This window comes from Leopardus geoffroyi, chromosome D1 (genome assembly GCF_018350155.1).
Source record: "Leopardus geoffroyi isolate Oge1 chromosome D1, O.geoffroyi_Oge1_pat1.0, whole genome shotgun sequence".
Taxonomy (NCBI): Eukaryota; Metazoa; Chordata; class Mammalia; order Carnivora; family Felidae; genus Leopardus; species Leopardus geoffroyi.
In genome coordinates, this window is record NC_059329.1 from 3,925,668 (window position 1) to 3,943,619 (window position 17,952).

The 17,952-nt window shown below is 41.9% G+C and overlaps 1 protein-coding gene across 15 annotated transcripts in view; it reads left to right on the forward strand.

The window, feature by feature from the left end:
- The window catches only part of GRIA4 (glutamate ionotropic receptor AMPA type subunit 4), a 402,642-nt gene extending 386,853 nt beyond the window's left edge, over positions 1-15,789 (forward strand). For 4 of the 15 annotated variants that reach the window (XM_045482615.1, XM_045482622.1, XM_045482621.1 and 1 more), the window contains 3 exons: positions 7,835-7,949; positions 10,155-10,289; positions 14,666-15,789. In XM_045482615.1, coding sequence (XP_045338571.1) covers positions 7,835-7,949; positions 10,155-10,289; positions 14,666-14,830 — 415 coding nt within the window. In that variant the 3' untranslated portion in view covers positions 14,831-15,789. Of the gene's footprint in view, positions 1-1,722; positions 1,838-7,834; positions 7,950-10,154; positions 10,403-14,665 lie in introns of those variants that run through there. The other 11 variants (XM_045482625.1, XM_045482630.1, XR_006713663.1 and 8 more) reach the window with 10 other exon arrangements.
- Positions 15,790-17,952: the final 2,163 nt, after the last annotated feature.

A 17,952-nucleotide genomic window follows, 5' to 3' on the forward strand; every position in this document is an offset into this window, starting at 1 on the left:
AAATGACTTCAGTTTTATCAAAGGAATGGTCTAAACCAACATATAAAATTATGGGGATACGACTTCAATAAAATAAATATGATATGAACGTTTAAGAGTAAAATAAACTGGATTATAAAAATAATTTTCTCCAAAACAAAAAAGTTTAGTAGTTCAGTTTAAATCATTGGAAGACAAATTTAATTTGTTGTAGACACAAAATAAATTAAAATTACTTTCTTCCCCCCCCTCCCCCCAAATTTTTTAATAGGTCTCTCTTTCTTCACTGAATATTCATTCCTTCTTAAATTTCAGTCTGGTCTATTTGGTGATTAAACCAACCACCTGACAGTGTCCACTTTAGGAAGTGTATTAATTAGTTTACACCAGTAGTGTGGCACTTACTGGGGAATGTGGGAACAGCTGATTATTTACTTCGCATTTTGTAAATGGCAGTCTCCCTCTCAAGAAGTTAGTAGTACCCTTAAAGTGTATGGTTTACTCATGGGAAATGTTTATTCTCCAAGTGGATCAGACTGTCCCAACCCTGGAAAATGAACATTGTTTACGTGAAATATTATCAACCCTTTTTAAGAAAACAAACACTTCAATAGGCTGATAGTGGTGAAATACATGATACTTTATACTAGTCCACAAAACGATATTTCACTTGCAAATCAATTTTCAAGTGCTGTTCATTAATATGCGGTTGTTTTGTTTTATTTGTAATTCATCTGGTATTAAGTAATCCCCAAACTCAGCATTCATCAAAGAGCATAACCCAAATGCTCAGTCTATAAAGCCACTCTTTTGCTTTAACAGAAATGTCATTAAACGCTGGGAAAACCTCTGGAAAGAGATAATGACTCATTTAAAAACTATAACTTGAAAGCAAGTAAGAAACCAAGTACCTGGGAAGCAAAAGCCCGTGACACATCTGTAATCCCTTTGGAGAATCTTTTCTATCTGCTCCCTCATTCCCCGATAGAGATACCCACAGAGGCGGTCAAATCTCAAGTGTTTGTGTGCCAAGTCCACATCACATGCAGGAGGACTTCCTGGGGTTTCGTTACTTAATGTCAACAGTCAAATTGGCTGTGGGATCCTGGTTTCTAGAGAGCATCCAAAGCCTTTAAGAATCAGCACAAAATTCAAATGTAAGATCTTTTCCCAAAGGTCTCCTGCTACCTTTCTCTTGAATATCCCCTGACTTGTAGCCCAGGTAACATGCAAATCCTAGATTCAGGGGCCAACGAATAGAACAAACTAAGCTCACACAGACTATAAAGGGAAAAATAATTAAGCCTTTTCTTGGTTGTCAGGACAAAGTGGCTGCCATTTTGATCTGTTGTGATGTTTCTCTTTCTGGGGATGAATTTTCATTTCAGTCTCTTTTTGGTTGTTGACCTTCTTGGAGGCAGAGGAATTTTAGACACCATTCTTTCTCAGTTACTAGTAAATTCAAGTTTATTGCTGTTTCGCAAAAGAAAACGAAAAAGAAATCTCTTGTCGCTGGTCTGACAACAAATGAAGTCTGAGCTTGAACAGCACATGTTTGATCCCCTCTGAAATTAGTTACAATCGCCCTTGGTTTGGACTCCAGTGGAAGGGGGGGTGCAGGATGGCAAAATGAGAGGTTTATTTAGCGTCTGGGAGAAGCTTATAAAAGAGCTTACATCCTCATTCCTGCTAACATCTTAACAGCTGTGCAGTTTCTTACAAAATATCTTTTATCGTTTCAAGAAATGCTGTTAACCTGGCAGTTTTAAAACTGAATGAACAAGGCCTGTTGGACAAATTGAAAAACAAATGGTGGTACGACAAAGGAGAGTGTGGCAGCGGGGGCGGTGACTCCAAGGTCAGCCTCAATGTCACCACAAGCGGGTAAACAGTATGTACAGTAACAGGTGCATCTGCTGGGAGACGGGGTTTGGGTCTCTGGACACGGCCAGAAATGGCGAGTCAAGTCCCTTTGAAACCTAAGTATGCAATTACTGTCAAAGCAAAAATATTTGCAACTGGGACCAATTTGGGGACACGCTCAGCAGCCTAACCGAAATAGTCACCACACGGCTCTGGCTTCAAAGAGGTTATGGAGCAGACGCTGTAGTCCTGTGCACCTCATCTTACAAAGCAGGGAGGGATCAAGTCTTGAAAAGGGGAATTTAGTGAAGGGAGCAGGGCGAACACAGAGGGTAAGCCTGTGTGCTTCCTTTGCCACTGAAAGTCTAGACCTTCTACAAAGCGTGTGTAAGTAATAGCAATAGCTTGACTCCATAGAATACTTTCCAGGAGGTCATTGCTCCACCCAGAACCCTCATGTTTCCATTAAATATCAAGGTACATAAAAAGTCAAGGATAGGCATGTGAACGAGACATTTTTGGCCTCCCGTAAGTAGATGAAATTACGAAACGATCAAAACTACAAAAAACTACAAAAACAAGTCCCGCTCAGTTCTGTCTTCACTACCTCCGTGGCATATTTCCAGCTTTCTTTCCTAAGCGGTGTCAAAAGAGAAAAAAGGTATGCCAGCAGCAGAAATTACCAACTCGTGTGCCAGAACCTTCTTCACTATGTATTGACTTAAAGATACCAATCCAGAGGTGGGAATATTCTGACTGAATTTTCTCTTCTTACATACTTTCAATTGGCACGTAAGAATCTCGAAAATTTTAAAGTACGCACTCTTGTCTTTCTTTTAAAATCTAGAGAATTGCCCAAAATGGGAAGTCTTGCTTGTCTTGTTTCTTGACTAGGGTGTAGATTCCCTCGATTGGCCACCCAACCCCTAGAACAATGCTCTGTTTTCAGAGAGTGCCTGCTGGGATGGCTAGTAACCTCATTCTCTGCCAATGCCGCTAACTTCCCCCTCTTTCTGGATCAGAAAAGACTTTCAAATCTCGCTCCTTTGTCTCTGCCCATCTAATCCCCAGCCCTGTAGCAGGAAGAGAGAGATTAAACTTTGTCAAGTGACTGTTCTAGCCACAGAGAGGCATCTGGACCCAGCCTTGATCACCCATTTCCTGGTCCAGGGAAAGAATCCTTCCGGAGAGAAAGAGCAGAAAGGTAGGAGAATGCTGGGGGCATCTCTGGGATCGTTACCCTGCAAGATTCCTCCATGCCATATGTTTACTCAAGGAACACCAACTCTTTCTATATTTTGGGGCCCCAACTTGATAGCTTCCATAAAAACCTAAGTAAATAAATACATATATGCAGAGGAAATTATTTCAAGTTGCACAAAGAACTATCTTTCCTTGCAAATTAGAAGTGTAAGAAAATGTAATCTGATAGTACCAAAAATGAAAAGCAAAGATATTCTAGTCTATCAGAAAAATTTTGCTCCCAAAGGTTTAGTTTTTTGTGTTTTTTTTTTTTTTTACTCTCCAATAGAAGTATCACACTGCTTCACAAGTAAAACTTTCTACAAAAATGAATAACAAAGTCCTATTTTAGTGTCCATGAAAAAGTCTTTCCAGAGAAAAATAAGCAGAACAGAAACGCATGCATAATGGGAAAATCCATTTAGTAAAAGTTACGTCCGTTTATTGAAATAAGAGTTTGGAGAGCTCAGTTGGATTTTTATGTTTGTATACCACAGATTGTTTGGTATACAGTGGACATTGAATAAATGTTTGTTGTCAAAAAATACATATAAATCTAACCTTTTAGTTTCCAAAATCACACTGCTGTTCCCCCAGGTAGGCAATACATTACTTTCACCATACAGGAACTGCAAAGTGATATTCTAAAACGTCACTTCAAATCTTATCAAAGTGTTGTAAAAATTAACATAAAACGTTCCCCCAGATGCTGTCACAGTTTGTTTTGTTTTCCCTCAGGAATTTTGTTCTCGCCCTGAAAACATTGGCAGCAGGCTGTATACTGATACAACGTTTATCACCCAGCGAGTAGGGGGTTACAGTCTCAATGTTAATAACGCCCTACTCTGACCTTGAAATGTAACGGGATTTTTTAAACGCCCCTGACCTAACTTAGGCCAGAGCAAATGACCAGGAGACAGCTGCTTTTTCGTTTTTGTTTTGTACCTTCTCCTGGTGACCGGTTTCCTTTTCAAAGTGACCTCGTTCCTCCCGTGTAGCCCGATCTTCCTCAGAGGAGGCAGAATGAGGAGAAGTGCCCAGGTGGGGAGTCAAGCTGGTTCCGAAGCCTGGGCTGCATGGGCTGCATGCCGAGCCAAAGCAGGAGCGACAAGTAAATGAGGCCCCTTGAGTGCAGGAGGGAATGTGCCCATTCAGAGGGCTCAGCACAGGTAGGCGGAATTCACGCTTCTCGGATTTTCAAATACAGGCTCTTGATAGGAGAAAACTCGGTTTTCTAGTAGTGGTTCACCTGAAGGAGGAAAACCTTAGACCACCCCCCTTGGAGGGGGGACCACCCCACTTGGAGGAGACAAGGGACCCACCTGTCATTTGCAGGATTATAACCCCAGAGGACATCTCCAGCCTTCCATTAAGGAGCAAATTATTAACCTTCTGCTTTCACTGGGCCATGTGCCAGTAGCTCTGGGGAAGAGAGAGAATTAGCACTGTCTTTTGTCTCAAGGAACTTAGCATTGAATATTACCCACACCTGGACCATTTAGAGTCTCTGTGGCACCTTGTACTCACACCCCATGGCTGCGAAATAATTAGCCTCCCCACTCACCTGATGGCCCTTCCCAGAGCATGAAGTCCTGATCCCGGAGCCTCAACCCAGAGACTTTACATGGAAAGGTAAAAATTTAAGAAAAGAAATAAGAAAAAAAAAGTCCTGCATCTTAAAAAAAAAAAAAAAAAAAAAAAAGTTAAAGTAGAAAGGCACGATTTGGGGGATGCTAATGCATTTGTTGGAAAATTTACTGATTATTGCGGTGGGGTCTGTTTTTAATGATTATAAGAAATTCATCCTTATTCTTGTGAATAAAATAACAGAAGTTTGCTAATTAACAATGAACCAATTTAAAAATAACATTGCAATGTCTAAAACTAATTTTCCTCTTCAGTTAATCTGATATGGTTCAGTCTGAGCACAAACCATACCTAGAATTTGAATCCAATTTTAAGGTGAGTTAGTTAACCCTGGTTCTAGTTGAAAATGTTGGCAACGCCTGTCATCATTCATGATCTATAAAGTTATTGACTTTTTCTGTTTGTTTTATGCCCTCTGTGTATATAAAAATAGGTAAGTCGTGGATGTGGATCTTCCTCTAAAAATCATCTTGTAAATGTGATTACCAAGTGATGTCTTTCTTAGTAATTGTGTTAGATCACACAGTACCCATTTTTAATGTGGCGCTTTGAACGCTGTAGCCCATTCCTGACTTTAAAGTTTGTCATAAGTGGTGTTCCCACCTTCACCATAACCATAGAGGCCAATGCCAACAATAAAGGGATTATTACTAAAAATATAAATTCATAAGCAAAAAAAAAAAAAAAAGTTTGGCAGACAAAAACCAGGGATCCCCCAATAATGAACGCCTTGGTCAGTGTCCAAAATTCCACCAGCTGACCTTTAAGTTTGGCTCATACTAAATTTCTCAACTTCACAGTTCCAACCTACTCATACTCTCTAAAACCAGGCTCCGGGAGTGAATGCACAAGGAATAAAATGGCAAGAGGGAAAGTTAAGGGAGAATGGGAAAGCAGGACCTCCAGGTCGTCCCTTCTCAAAGACCCTGGAAGGAAACTCTGCTTTCATGTTCCTGCCCTTTTCAGCATGAAGTCCTCCTCTTCCCGGAGAACCCCATTCTCAAAGTGCAGCATAGGCTCCTACATGCACCTGTGCAGGTGTGAAAACGGCTTTGGTGAGCAGCCTGGGACCTCAAAACCCTTACAGTATCAGTTAAACAAAAAAGCTTGCTTTCAATTCCAAATAAATATAGCAACTTCACAGAGCACACGCTCTGGGTCAGACACCCTGGTAAATACGGTCTTACACAGACGAATGAGCTGTGGCTTCTGGAGTTCACAGCTCATCAGCCAACCTGATGTGGGTTTTGTAATCATCATAAACGGGGGTGGGAGGGTATAGGTGGTAAAACCTAGATTGGGGCCAGATTAACCAAGCACCCCAGTTTACCAGAATCTTCATCCGGCCCCAACCCCAAACTCAGCCTTTAGCACAAAGTGTTAAATCACACCCATAATAGGTTTTAATCCAAAACACAATATAATTTTCTAGGAATGTGGCAAATGCATTTTACTTCTTAAATGGAACAGTGAACCTTGTAAGACGTTACAAGATTGATATGAAAATGAAATCCTATTCAGAAAACAGGTAAAAAGAAAAACATTAATTTAGAAACTTTTTCCAGAACTTTAAAAAAAAAATAGGGTTTTGGCTTACCTGTTAATCAGAAAACTCAATTAACCAGAAACTCCATTTCCTGAGTGTTGTGTTGTTAGTGTTTTTAACTGCACAAGCTATGAAGTCACCTGATTCGGCTACTTCCTAGCTGTGGGACTAGATGATTTAATCTCTCTGTGCCTTGGCTTCCTCATTCGTAAGATACAGGTTTTGAGAGTATCCAAACATGTAAAATGCTTCTGACAGTTCCTGGTACGTCGTGAGGGTTCCATCAGCATCAGCAAGCATCATCACCATCATTATCAGTGCATTGCCTCCTTGTGCAGATAAGTTTATGGAATTAGTCCCCTGGTAATCAAATAAACGCAGGCCGTGCCTCTCCAAATGCACTCAGTATTTCCTAGAAGAAGTGAGGTGTTAGGAGACAGAGCCAGAGAAAACGATCGTGGCAGCCTTAGGAATGTCAGGAGAAACTGAATGAGTCTGTCTCTGAATGTGTGTAAAAGCAAAGAGAAACAGGAAGCAACCAAGCACGGAAACGGTAACAACAACGGGAGAGGCAGGGAGTTAGCGCTCGCCATCCGTCCCCTTCATTTGACACACACAGAGGTGTTAACACGGCGGCGACACCTGGGGCAACTCTTCGATTCCTTGGAACACTGATCCTGAGGGAGGCCTGGCCTTTCTCCCTTGAGACTCCTTACGTAACAGTTAATACAAAAGGAGTGGTATTTTATCGGACAAGAGTTTGTTCATAAAAATCTTGGTTACCCCTCACCTGTCATGTGTGTGTTGGTAACACCCTGTTCATAGAGTACATCCTGAAGTCCATTCCCTTTGTATTTGCAGCCCATCAAGGCGATAGACTCAAGGTAGAGGAACCCGGCTCCTGGCGATATGACTTAGATTCAATCCTGCAGTTAGAAGGAAGGTACCAGCACAGGCTCCCACGTCAGTGATGCAGGCATCTGCCCTCTACACGGGGCAGCCAGCCCTTGGTCAGTGACACCGGCATCCTTGTCCTCTCCCAGCAGGTCCCGATGAGCGTGGTTCAAGTCCGGGCCAGGATGCACACAGCACAGGTGTCCTGGGCGTCAAGTCAGATCCCACAGACTGGATCACGGGGTCGTGAGGCGTGAGGCCAGGGCAGTGTAGCTCCTGTTCACATCCCTCTGCCGCCACTGCCACCAATTTTGAAAGGGGCCTGGGGGGTAAGGGGCGGGGAGGGGCCGCTGCATTTCGAACGACTCCCACCCTTGCCTGGGGAAGGTCGCCAACGCCAAAGCGAGCCAGGCCAATAGTTTTGGGTTCACAGTAATTGCATACGTGTTATTTACAGATCCTCCCTTAGCAGTATGCGCCTGTTACCTGAAGCGATGGAGCAGGGCCCCAGTTTTCCGTCCGGGGCTGGAGCCGGGCCTCCGGCGCGCCCAGCACCCACTGTGGCCTCCGCTCCGTCACTTTGCCGTGCGGTTCTGATGTAGTTTGACTTGAATAACATAAAATAACATGTATGATGTTATTTATGTTATTTTCCACGTGAAGAACTCCTGTAAACCTTGCCGTTTTGAAACTCAGTGAGGCAGGCGTCTTAGACAAGCTGAAAAACAGATGGTGGTACGATAAAGGTGAATGTGGAGCCAAGGACTCGGGAAGCAAGGTCAGTCCTGCAGCTCGGGCCTCCCGTCGGGTCCCCACGGCACTAAACGGGAGCGCTTGGCAACCGCACACGCGGACACGGCAGCACCCGGCGCCTGTGCCCACCCTGCGGGGCGCAGAGGCCGTTGAGGCGCATCCCGGCCCGGGGCGGCCTCCGCAGAGGCCCAGGCCCTGCTCCCCACCGGGAATGCTGCCCGGAAAACTCCGATTGGCAGCAAAACCATGCAAAACGCCGAGATGCCTTCTGTGGCTCTCAGATTCCACAACCACGAGCGAAAGTAGTGTTTCCGCTGCGGTTCCTGTTTGTTTTCAGAGGCAAACACCACGAAATCTGTGAATGATTTCGGGAACCCAGGGGTTCTCAAAGCAGGAAATGGGAAATTGCTGGGCAAGCATCCTGAGAAAGATTGTAAACACTAAACATTATTATGCTGAAGGCCAGCCTTTGGTCGCTGTGTTGCCAAGCATTCCACTTTAGTTTGAAGAGGCCCTCTTACAGTTTTGTGCTGACCGATGAGCGATGAACTGTCCGACCGGGAGTCTATCCAAATGATTTTAATAAGTCAGTGATACTTGTGAATAATATCAAGTTAAGATCTCTTACTCATGAATTCTTTTTGGTGCAAGTGCAGGAGATCTGTAGACCTGATTCAGCGGAGTAGGAATGAAAATAGTGTTACATTCTAAAGGAAATGTTTCTTTCTAAAGGGAACACTGTAATAATTTACCAGAGAATCTAATTACCTGCACAAATTAATAGACTGTAATACCGGTGCCCGAAAGCCATGATTGGAGATTCTTGAAATCTTTTCTTATTTTTTTCTTTATCTTCTTTTACGAAGAAAAAAATGTATTAGTTATTCTAAAACACTAAACAAGTAAACGGCTTAAAGAGGAGAGCCTCCATTCATTTCAGAAAGAGACAAAGTATCTATGTTCACTGATACTTTTCCAGGGCTTCTCCCTGTGTTTTCACCACTTGTTTTCCTGCCTCTGCACCAGAGTGGAACGAGACCAGCTTGGCCAAATAATGAAATCCTTCTCTCAAATCCTCATGCAAAGTCAGAGAAGCATAAATACTTAATGAGCAATTATTTTTAACATGAAGTTACTCTAAATTTGTGGCCCAATCAGCTGATATCACGGCTAAGCGGACCATGTACCTAGCACATCTTTTGACTTAAATACTCCCCTAAGAAAACTATTTAAGTGTCTAAATCACATCTCGCACAAAACATATACCGTGCATGCAGTCTGCCCAAAATACTTCCTCCAATGACGTGACATAATGGACATTTTTACAATTCATGAAAAAATTCTGAATTCTTGTTACGATTTTAGTATCTTCCAATCATATGCTTGACTGTCTCCAAATGGCTTATGAGATAGTATGTATACAAAAGCTCTGGAGAAACAGATGTTTAAAGTATTAACTGATTAATAATAGAATCTTATTTTTCAATCAATAAGAACAGTTATCAATTTGTCCATAGAAAAATAATTTATGTCTCACGTAGCCATGCTGATTCATGTATTTTTTAAGGTTTTTTCGTAAAAAGCTACCTAAGTGTGATGCATATATAATTATTCCTAAAGAGTATATGATATTTAAGATCTCCCATGCACCTGTGACTGAAGGAACAAATAGTGCAGACCCAGAACATTACGACCGTATATTTGGTAGAGCAACAATGAAGAAAATGTGAAAATGGTAGCTTACAATACCGTAGTTCCTTGAGTAGGCAACCTGGAGTGAGATTTATTCAAGGGAAATTTCACACGTTCAAAGTCTACGTAATGGCAGGAAAACCAGAAGAATCCCGTTCCCATGTAATTGGGTCATGAACATGCCATTTTCAAACTTAACAATAAGCCCACTCTGCCGCGCTGAGTAAATACATAAACGCTTCTCTCTGGCTGAGTGGGGTGGTTTTCTCCTGCATATTTAGCAATGATACCATGTCACAAATTTTACCGAATGTAATTACATGCAATTGTATTGGCAGTCGTCATCATTTCACTTCTGAGAGCTGTAAGCTTTATGCTTGCATCCATGCACCTGCATCAGCGATCTATACACGTTGATACTTTCAGGTTCAGTTAGGCACTTGCTTTGATTAGCTGTTTGGATGTCATGTGCTGTTTTGCCTTCCGGGTGTGACATTTGCAGGGTTAACTGAAATGTCTTTATCCGCCCCTCCCCCAGGACAAGACGAGCGCCTTGAGCCTGAGCAACGTCGCAGGCGTTTTCTACATTCTGGTCGGCGGCTTGGGCTTGGCGATGCTGGTGGCTTTGATAGAATTCTGTTACAAGTCCAGGGCAGAAGCGAAGAGAATGAAGGTGGCCAACAGTGCACAGACTTTTAACCCAACCTCCTCGCACAATACCCAGAATTTAGCAACCTATAGAGAAGGTTACAACGTATATGGAACCGAAAGTATTAAAATTTAGGGGTAGGACTTAGGGCTGACGACAGTGAGTGGGTGATGCATCCTGTAAACGCAGTGTCGTGACCTGTCTGTCCAGTGGTGATATTGCTTGCTTCCGATTAGAGCTTTATATTTTTGAAAACTTCAGTGCAAAGTGGTTCGGTTTTCTTTGGCTGCGGGTGCACCGTTCGAAACTTTATGTTGCCAATAGATATCTGCATTGAAAGGGTCAGAAAGACAAAAAACAAACCTCCAGGATTGCTCTGGAAAATGACCAAAACAGGATTTCCTCCCCCAAATTTGGGAAAAAAACGGAAATTAGTTCTGGGTTTCCTGTGGAACAATCCAATTTTGGGAGAATTGCTAACAAAATAAGCATAAAAACGTCTCAGATGATCAAAGCTTAGACAGCTGCCTATTCTTCCATGATTATATGTTGTTGTTTTTTTTAGAAACAACTCCAAACACAGAGTAAGTGCCCCAAAATCTTAGCTCCTATTCTGATTTGTTTTGCATTAACGATATTCTGTATTTTTTAAGAGTGCCACTCTGCTGTTTGTTCACCTGACAGTACCTTGAGCCAGACCTTTAGGTAGGAGGGATCGTCAGGATATTGACTACAATTCATATTTATTAGACAAAATTCAGCTCTTAGGTCCACAGTATCACTAAGGTGGATATACAGCTTAGGCAAGACAGCAGCGTCTCCATCAAAGATGCCAACGATGTATGTGTTCTTTGCGAGGAGACAGAAAAGATAAAAATTGCAGTAAATTATGGCCTCTTTTTCCTCCCGCTTTAGTTGCTTTCAAGTAAGCCGGATCAGCCCCAGTTATTCACATCCTCTCATTGTGCCACGATAAAAAATTGTAAATAGTCAATGAAATGTAGGAGACGGCAATACTTTTTTTAAGAATCTGTCTACTACATTCTTTCTCTAAGGAGAGACGGTGTTTTTAAAAAAAAAAAAAAAAAGATCTGCCAGCATTTACTACTCCTCCTAAAATCAGGTCTGTAAGACCCATTTACTAAAATTATAGATAATAGTCGACTGAATCAGCTGCTCACTCTGTGTCCAATGACAGTTGAGCCTATGAACCCACATGTTTGATGCACCGAGACTCAAACATCCAATATAATTTTCAGAAGATGTACATCTGAGGTGCTGACAGATAAATATGCTTAATTTTGATATTTATTCATATAAAAGCTATTGAAACACTTTGTTAGTGTATCAAAACAAAGAACAAAGCCATTCTCTTTTACCCAAGATGTGTTTTTATCCAGAATCCACAAATCGATGGATGACTGAGTATTAACTACACATACGTAAGCCCCAAATGGTTCTTTCCCAATTGGAATGGAAAAGAATTCAGAACAAAGCCTCAGTTCACTCAGATCAGAATGTTTTGAGTTTGCCTTCTGATCGCAAAACAACAAACAATGATAATGTCAAGGTCTCTTGGCCATTATAGAAATGCTTATATCTTAATTATGCAAATGAGGAGAGATTTTCCCAAACTGAGAGAAACAATCCCTGACGAGTTTTCAGAGTCAGTTATTTGGATTTAATTCTGGAATGATTTTTATGTCTTACAATTAAGGGGGTTTTTTATTTGTTTGTTTTGGTTTGTTTCGGTTTTTTATTACCAGTTCATTACAACTGACTTCTCTTTAGCATAGCAAAAGCATTCCAACCATCAGCAAGGTCCAAGGCAAGGGTTGCAAAGAAAAGAAAAAGAACCTTAGAAAATGCTAGAAAGAAACACAGATGCCAGTTCATTACAAAATCTGGGAAGTTGCTAAAGAGATAAAAATTCCCAGGTGACGTGCATACAATTTACATGTAGGAATGTTTTTGGAGTCGGAACCTGGCATTACAACTTATCAAATGATTCGCCTCCATTGCCTCATGCCTGAAATAGTACATTTCAAATAAAAGTAAAGCATTCGTATCCATGATTTTTAAAAAGACCTAATGGCACCCAGGGTAAATGAAATGATGTCCACCACGAAGATTGAAGAGCTTTTATTGTACTTTTTTCCTTTCAAAAACTCTATTTTCCACAATTGTGCAAATTTTTGATAATTTAAATAATGTCCTAGAATCTCAAAAACAAAACCTGAAACTTTCTGTATGTAGAATATTTAGTCTAAAAGTGATTACCCCTCACAGGAACACCTACAATTAAGGTCATTGCCTTGAGGCTCAACAATCTAAAACGGCCCAGACCACGTATAAATTCATAAGAAAGTTTTCCAATTTGAGCAGCCTCGATAGGTTCACAGCAAGCTGAATAGAAATGACATTTTATTCAGCTTGCTGTGAACGTATCGAGGCTGCTCAAATTGGAAAACTTTCTTAGGAGACTTAAGTATAAGAAACAATAATGCTAATAGTCTTAGGAGACTTAAGTATAAGAAATAATAATGCTAAAAACTAAGAATGCTAAGGGGCACCGGGGTGGCTCAGTCGATGAAGCATCCAACTTTGGCTCACGTCATGATCTCACAGTTCATGAGCTGGAGCCCCACGTCAGGCTCTGCTGACAGCTCAGAGCCTGGAGCCTGCTTCAGATTCTGTGTCTCCCTCTCTCTCTCTGCTCCTCCCCACCTCTCAAAAATAAATATTAAAAATTTTTAAAAAGAAAAACTAAGAATGCTAAGATTTAAAGACAAAATAAGGAGGTCTCAAAGACATTATTCCACTCAGTTGCACTAATCTATAGAGAAGTAATCTATAGATGATTACTTGAATCTGCACATAGAGTCTTTCCCGTTTGTATATGTTCCTTTCTTCACAAAGACAATCAAGAAAAGAAAGGAAGCCAAAATAGATTTTACAGCAAATGCCTTCTGGGAAAAAAAAAAACAAAACAAAACTTCAAAATATCACAATGCTTTTATTAACTGTATTTCCTTTTAAAAAAACAGGAAAACAAAACTAAACCAGTAGACTTTTAAAAATAATTTTCTATTTTACTTCATGTTAAATGTCGGAAGGGAATCTGAGGAAACAAATTCAAACTCTGGTCCTGGTTTATTTTAATTTGGTGATGAGCAGTTTCTGTAGAGATTGTATCCTAACCTCTGATTTTGAAGATGCATATTAATTGTTGAGACTGTCTTCTAAAGAACTATGATAATGACCTTGGTTTTCATCAATAAGCCATTAACTAACAGTTTGACTTTATCAGGGTATCTGATCCCTAAACCTTTACATTACACCATTTTCTACTCCCATTATGAATCCTACTATTTGATATACAATTATTCTAATATTTAAGTTCCAGGACAGAATAAATATAAAGATAGAATTCCTAAAGAATCAGGTAAACTTAAATTCACAACAGGGAATTAAGACATATTATAAGTTACAAGAAATAAATAATGAGCCATAACAAACTTAGGGAACATCTCATTTTACCTTATTTTCCTCTGGACTTCACATTAAAATTCAGCCACTAGAAAAAACTTCAAAGACAACGAACGAGCAGTCACTATCTAGTGACACAACACTGCCTGTTTCTCCTCTGCATAATATTGTCACCTGCTACTGACTTAATGTGACAGAGAACAGGAATTTCATGAGGATTTCAGAAACCTGACCCCATAACCTCAAGCTGCAAGGTTCCGCAGCCAGGCCAGCTCCTGAGGAATCTAAACATGCCCCCTTTCTGTGCACCCTCCTTGAAGCACTCAGAGCTTCCTAAAATATGAATTAGCTTCCAGAAGACACAGAGGAGGACCTTGAAGTCACTAACTGAGCTGTTCTGGGTCATGTGTACCCCACGATTGAAGTGTCTGTGGATCTGTATTCCCAAGACAGGAAGGCGTGTCAAGAATAGTCTATAGATAGATACAGTGTGCCTAGGGAGCTCATCAAAGTGTTGAGGATAATGCCTGCACCGTAAAGACATTTTCTGACAAGAATCAAGAGTCTCAATTACCCATGAACAAACGTAGGGAAGGCTGTGAGCTGGACCAGAAGTCCCGGGCTCTAGAGGGCCAGGAGGCAAAAGCCGTGTCTTGCCCAGATGTGCCAAACCAAATTTCAAAATTAGTTCCGAAACAGGTAGGACCACAAACTGGAGACCGATTTATTCTTGGGGGTAGCTGACCGTTCCTTCCCTGGCATGCATAGTGTTCATATGACCAAAGAGAATCTTGGAAAAAATGCAGATGTCTAATTATCGATATCTTGGTGTTTGTTGTGTCTCGCATTGCCGAAGGAACAGAAGCATTGTAACACTGCGCACTCTCTCTCTTTCCTTTCCATGCACCCAGCTGACCTTTTCTGAAGCCATAAGAAACAAAGCCAGATTATCCATCACTGGGAGCGTGGGTGAGAACGGCCGCGTTTTGACGCCCGACTGCCCCAAGGCGGTACACACGGGAACCACGATTAGACAGAGTTCGGGATTGGCTGTCATTGCATCGGACCTACCATGAAAACCAAAAACATAATCGAGTGCCTTAATCAAACTGTGCTGGTGACGGACGGGAGCGCAGCCCACGCACTGAGCAGGGGCCGCGGACCAGGCCTCCGGGCCAGAGCGGGCGGCGCGTCCCGATGCTCCCGCCGGTCCAGCAGCAACGCGTGCATGAGCTCAGCTCGGAAACCCAAACTCAGATTTTATATCAGGAAAACTCACAATTTAGGTTTTCTCGGGGAGTGGGGTGGGGGGGGAGGGGGAGCTGGGATGGGCGTATTAACAGCAACAAATTTCACTGGAGTGGACTTAAAAACTAATCAGACTTGCGAGCTAGCGCATTAAACTGTGAAGTCCTTTCTCAGAAAGGCCTCCGTCTTCACCGCAAGGGGTCAAGTAGTTAGAGAAGTCCATGAACCTGCTAACCTGTCTCCAGAACACCCACGTGTTCCGTTGAAGACTCCAGCTGAGAAAACAAATCACTAAACTGTGATAAGAAAATAATAAACACACATGTAAATCCTGTGAAAATTTAAAGGAAGTATTTACACTCACTTTGGAGAAAACATACTGAAACATGCTTGCTTTTTAACCGACATAAATTCAGTAGAGGACAACACGATTCTTTTTTCTAACCATCTTAGGGAACAATACATTGCAATAATTGAGATAAATGCCATCACTGTAATCAACTCTAGAGACTTTTTTTTTACAAAAGTTGACCCCCTCCTCGTTGCCGTAACCTCCCCTCTGTCACCTGCGTCGGTGTCCACAGATCCCATTTGTCTCGGTACCCGGAACACAGACAACACGAAAACAACGTCATGTGAAGTCATCAGCCTGCAGTGTAGAAGCGCGAGAGACTCCGGGTCACTCGTGTTATCAGTATTATTTATAATCTTGTTCTGTGTACAAAATTGTGGTTTTTGTACCCACCAAAAAGAATAAAACAAGGGACATTCTTATAATATCCACAGAGCTTAAGGGTTGTTTTCTTCTCATTATAAAAGTTACCTGAGAAATTCTCAGACTGTGCAGGAGGGGATTTGTAGAAGTCAAGTGTGGGCCACATTGGAGCGTGTCCTCAGCCCTTACCGTCTCCAAATAATAAGCTGCCCTCTTTTACGGACGTTTTGCCTTGTGAGCCGGTGACATTGTCCCGGGCAGAGTGTTTGAGTCGGGGAGGATTCATTGTCCTAAGAGCAACATACCCTGCACTTGTGTGTTGAAATTTTACTAGACTATACACTCTGCTGCATAAAATAATGTGTCTCTTTGGCTTCTCCCCCAGCCCCCCATTCGCCTCGTTCCCTTTAAATCACTCGAAGGCACTGAGAATGGTTTGTGGTAGACCAGAAACGCGAAGAATTTCTCCTTGTTTTCAACCGGCATTGGTGAAGAAAATTATACCCATGTTTATTTCCAAAACCCACCTTCGGTATGGGTGAAATTAACATGGCTCGAAGGAAGGTTTAGATCATTTGAAATAATTAATCGTGTGGTCCCGATAAACATCACGATGTGTAGAGATCTCGGCAGAAAGCACAAGTTAAGATAGCTTCGGAAGTGTGGCCTTGAAAGATGCGTTTTCACAGGGGGAGGAGGTGTTAAGAGCCTTAGGGTTGAGCAGAGATCCACCGCTGTGCTCCTCAGAACACTGTTGAAGGAGCGTATGCAGCCAGGCGGGCTGGAGCGAGCACAGGGTGTGACATGGAAGATGACTTAGGAGCAGGTGAAGGCTTGAGCGCCTGGCTCCCACTCTCAAGATTTCCCTCCCCTGGTCAGTCTCTACAAGCGCAGGTCCGAGGACACACACGCACCGTTCCCTCAGGAAAAATCCCAAGCTCTCCGCAGAGCGAATGAGTCCTTTTCGTGACCTGGTCTTCCCTTCTCTCTTCCATGACTTCTCTCCCCCTCCCCAACCTTGCCCACCCTCGAACCTCACAAGCAGCACACAGGACACACAGGACACTGCATTTACTCTTTCTTTGAGCTGTAACTTTTCCCCGTATCTTTGCCTAACTTGTCCTCATCCTTCAGTACCAAATCGACTGCACCTGCCCCAGGAAGCGATCCACAGCTGTCCACCACCCGCTGCCTATGAGACTGAGTTAGCTGCCCTTTCGGCGTCCTCTCCCCACCACATTACCATACCGCATTGTAACTGCCTGTGTGTGTACTTGTCTGTGTAACTTCTAGACTGTAAGCTCCTTGAGGGCAGGGACTGTGTCTATCTTGTCCACAGTTGTATCCCCAGCACCCAGCACAGTGCCTGGCATATTGTAGGTGCTTAATAAATATTTGTTGAATGAATGAATGAATTGAATCGAATTAATTTCATTAAGTGGAAGCAGAAAGACATGTGTCCTCATGAACAGTCCCAAGAGTGTGTGTGAAATATATAGCAGGTCAAAAGGAAGGCAGAAAGTTGGCTGATTTCATGAACTTGTCTATCTCACTGGAAGGAGCAACGGCAAAAAATAAATAAATAAAGAAGGAAAGAAAGAAAAAAAAATAAACAAAAGAAAGGGGAAAAAAAACCAACAACAAGATGATCTAATCAATTTTCTGATCGGAGGAGAAGGTGTTTCATGTACCTAGCCGTGGAATAATTTGTTTAGCTAGAGAAATTGTCACAAGGTAAATAACCCAAAACAGGGTTTGGGTTTGGTTTCACCCATTCTTCTAAAAATCTCGTGAAGCCTCAGAGTGGATTAATGATGCAAAGTTAAAAGTTGTATTTCTTATAGTTTTTTGTCTTTGTTTTCTTCCATTTCTGTATTAGTAATAGCATTCTAGAGTTAAATTTCTATATTTCTTATGGAATAATTTTGCCAAAACCAAATTTTAAATCTGCCACCAGTACAAATCTGGACTCCAATCTGAGGAAGTGATATAAAGCTGGGTAATGTGATTTTAAAACATTTTTGTTTAAGTTAAAAACATTTAAGTGAAAGCATTTCGTTCCAAAAAAGAACTCAATTACCAAGCAAGCCAGCCCACCATCCAGTGCACAAGTTTCTGAATATGCCCGGCAAAACCAATTTTGCAGCTACATCAGCTGCTTAACTGCACACAATGACCATGTCTGAAGGCTATGGAGGGCCCTCCAGAGAACCATTTGGCTACACTCAATTCAAT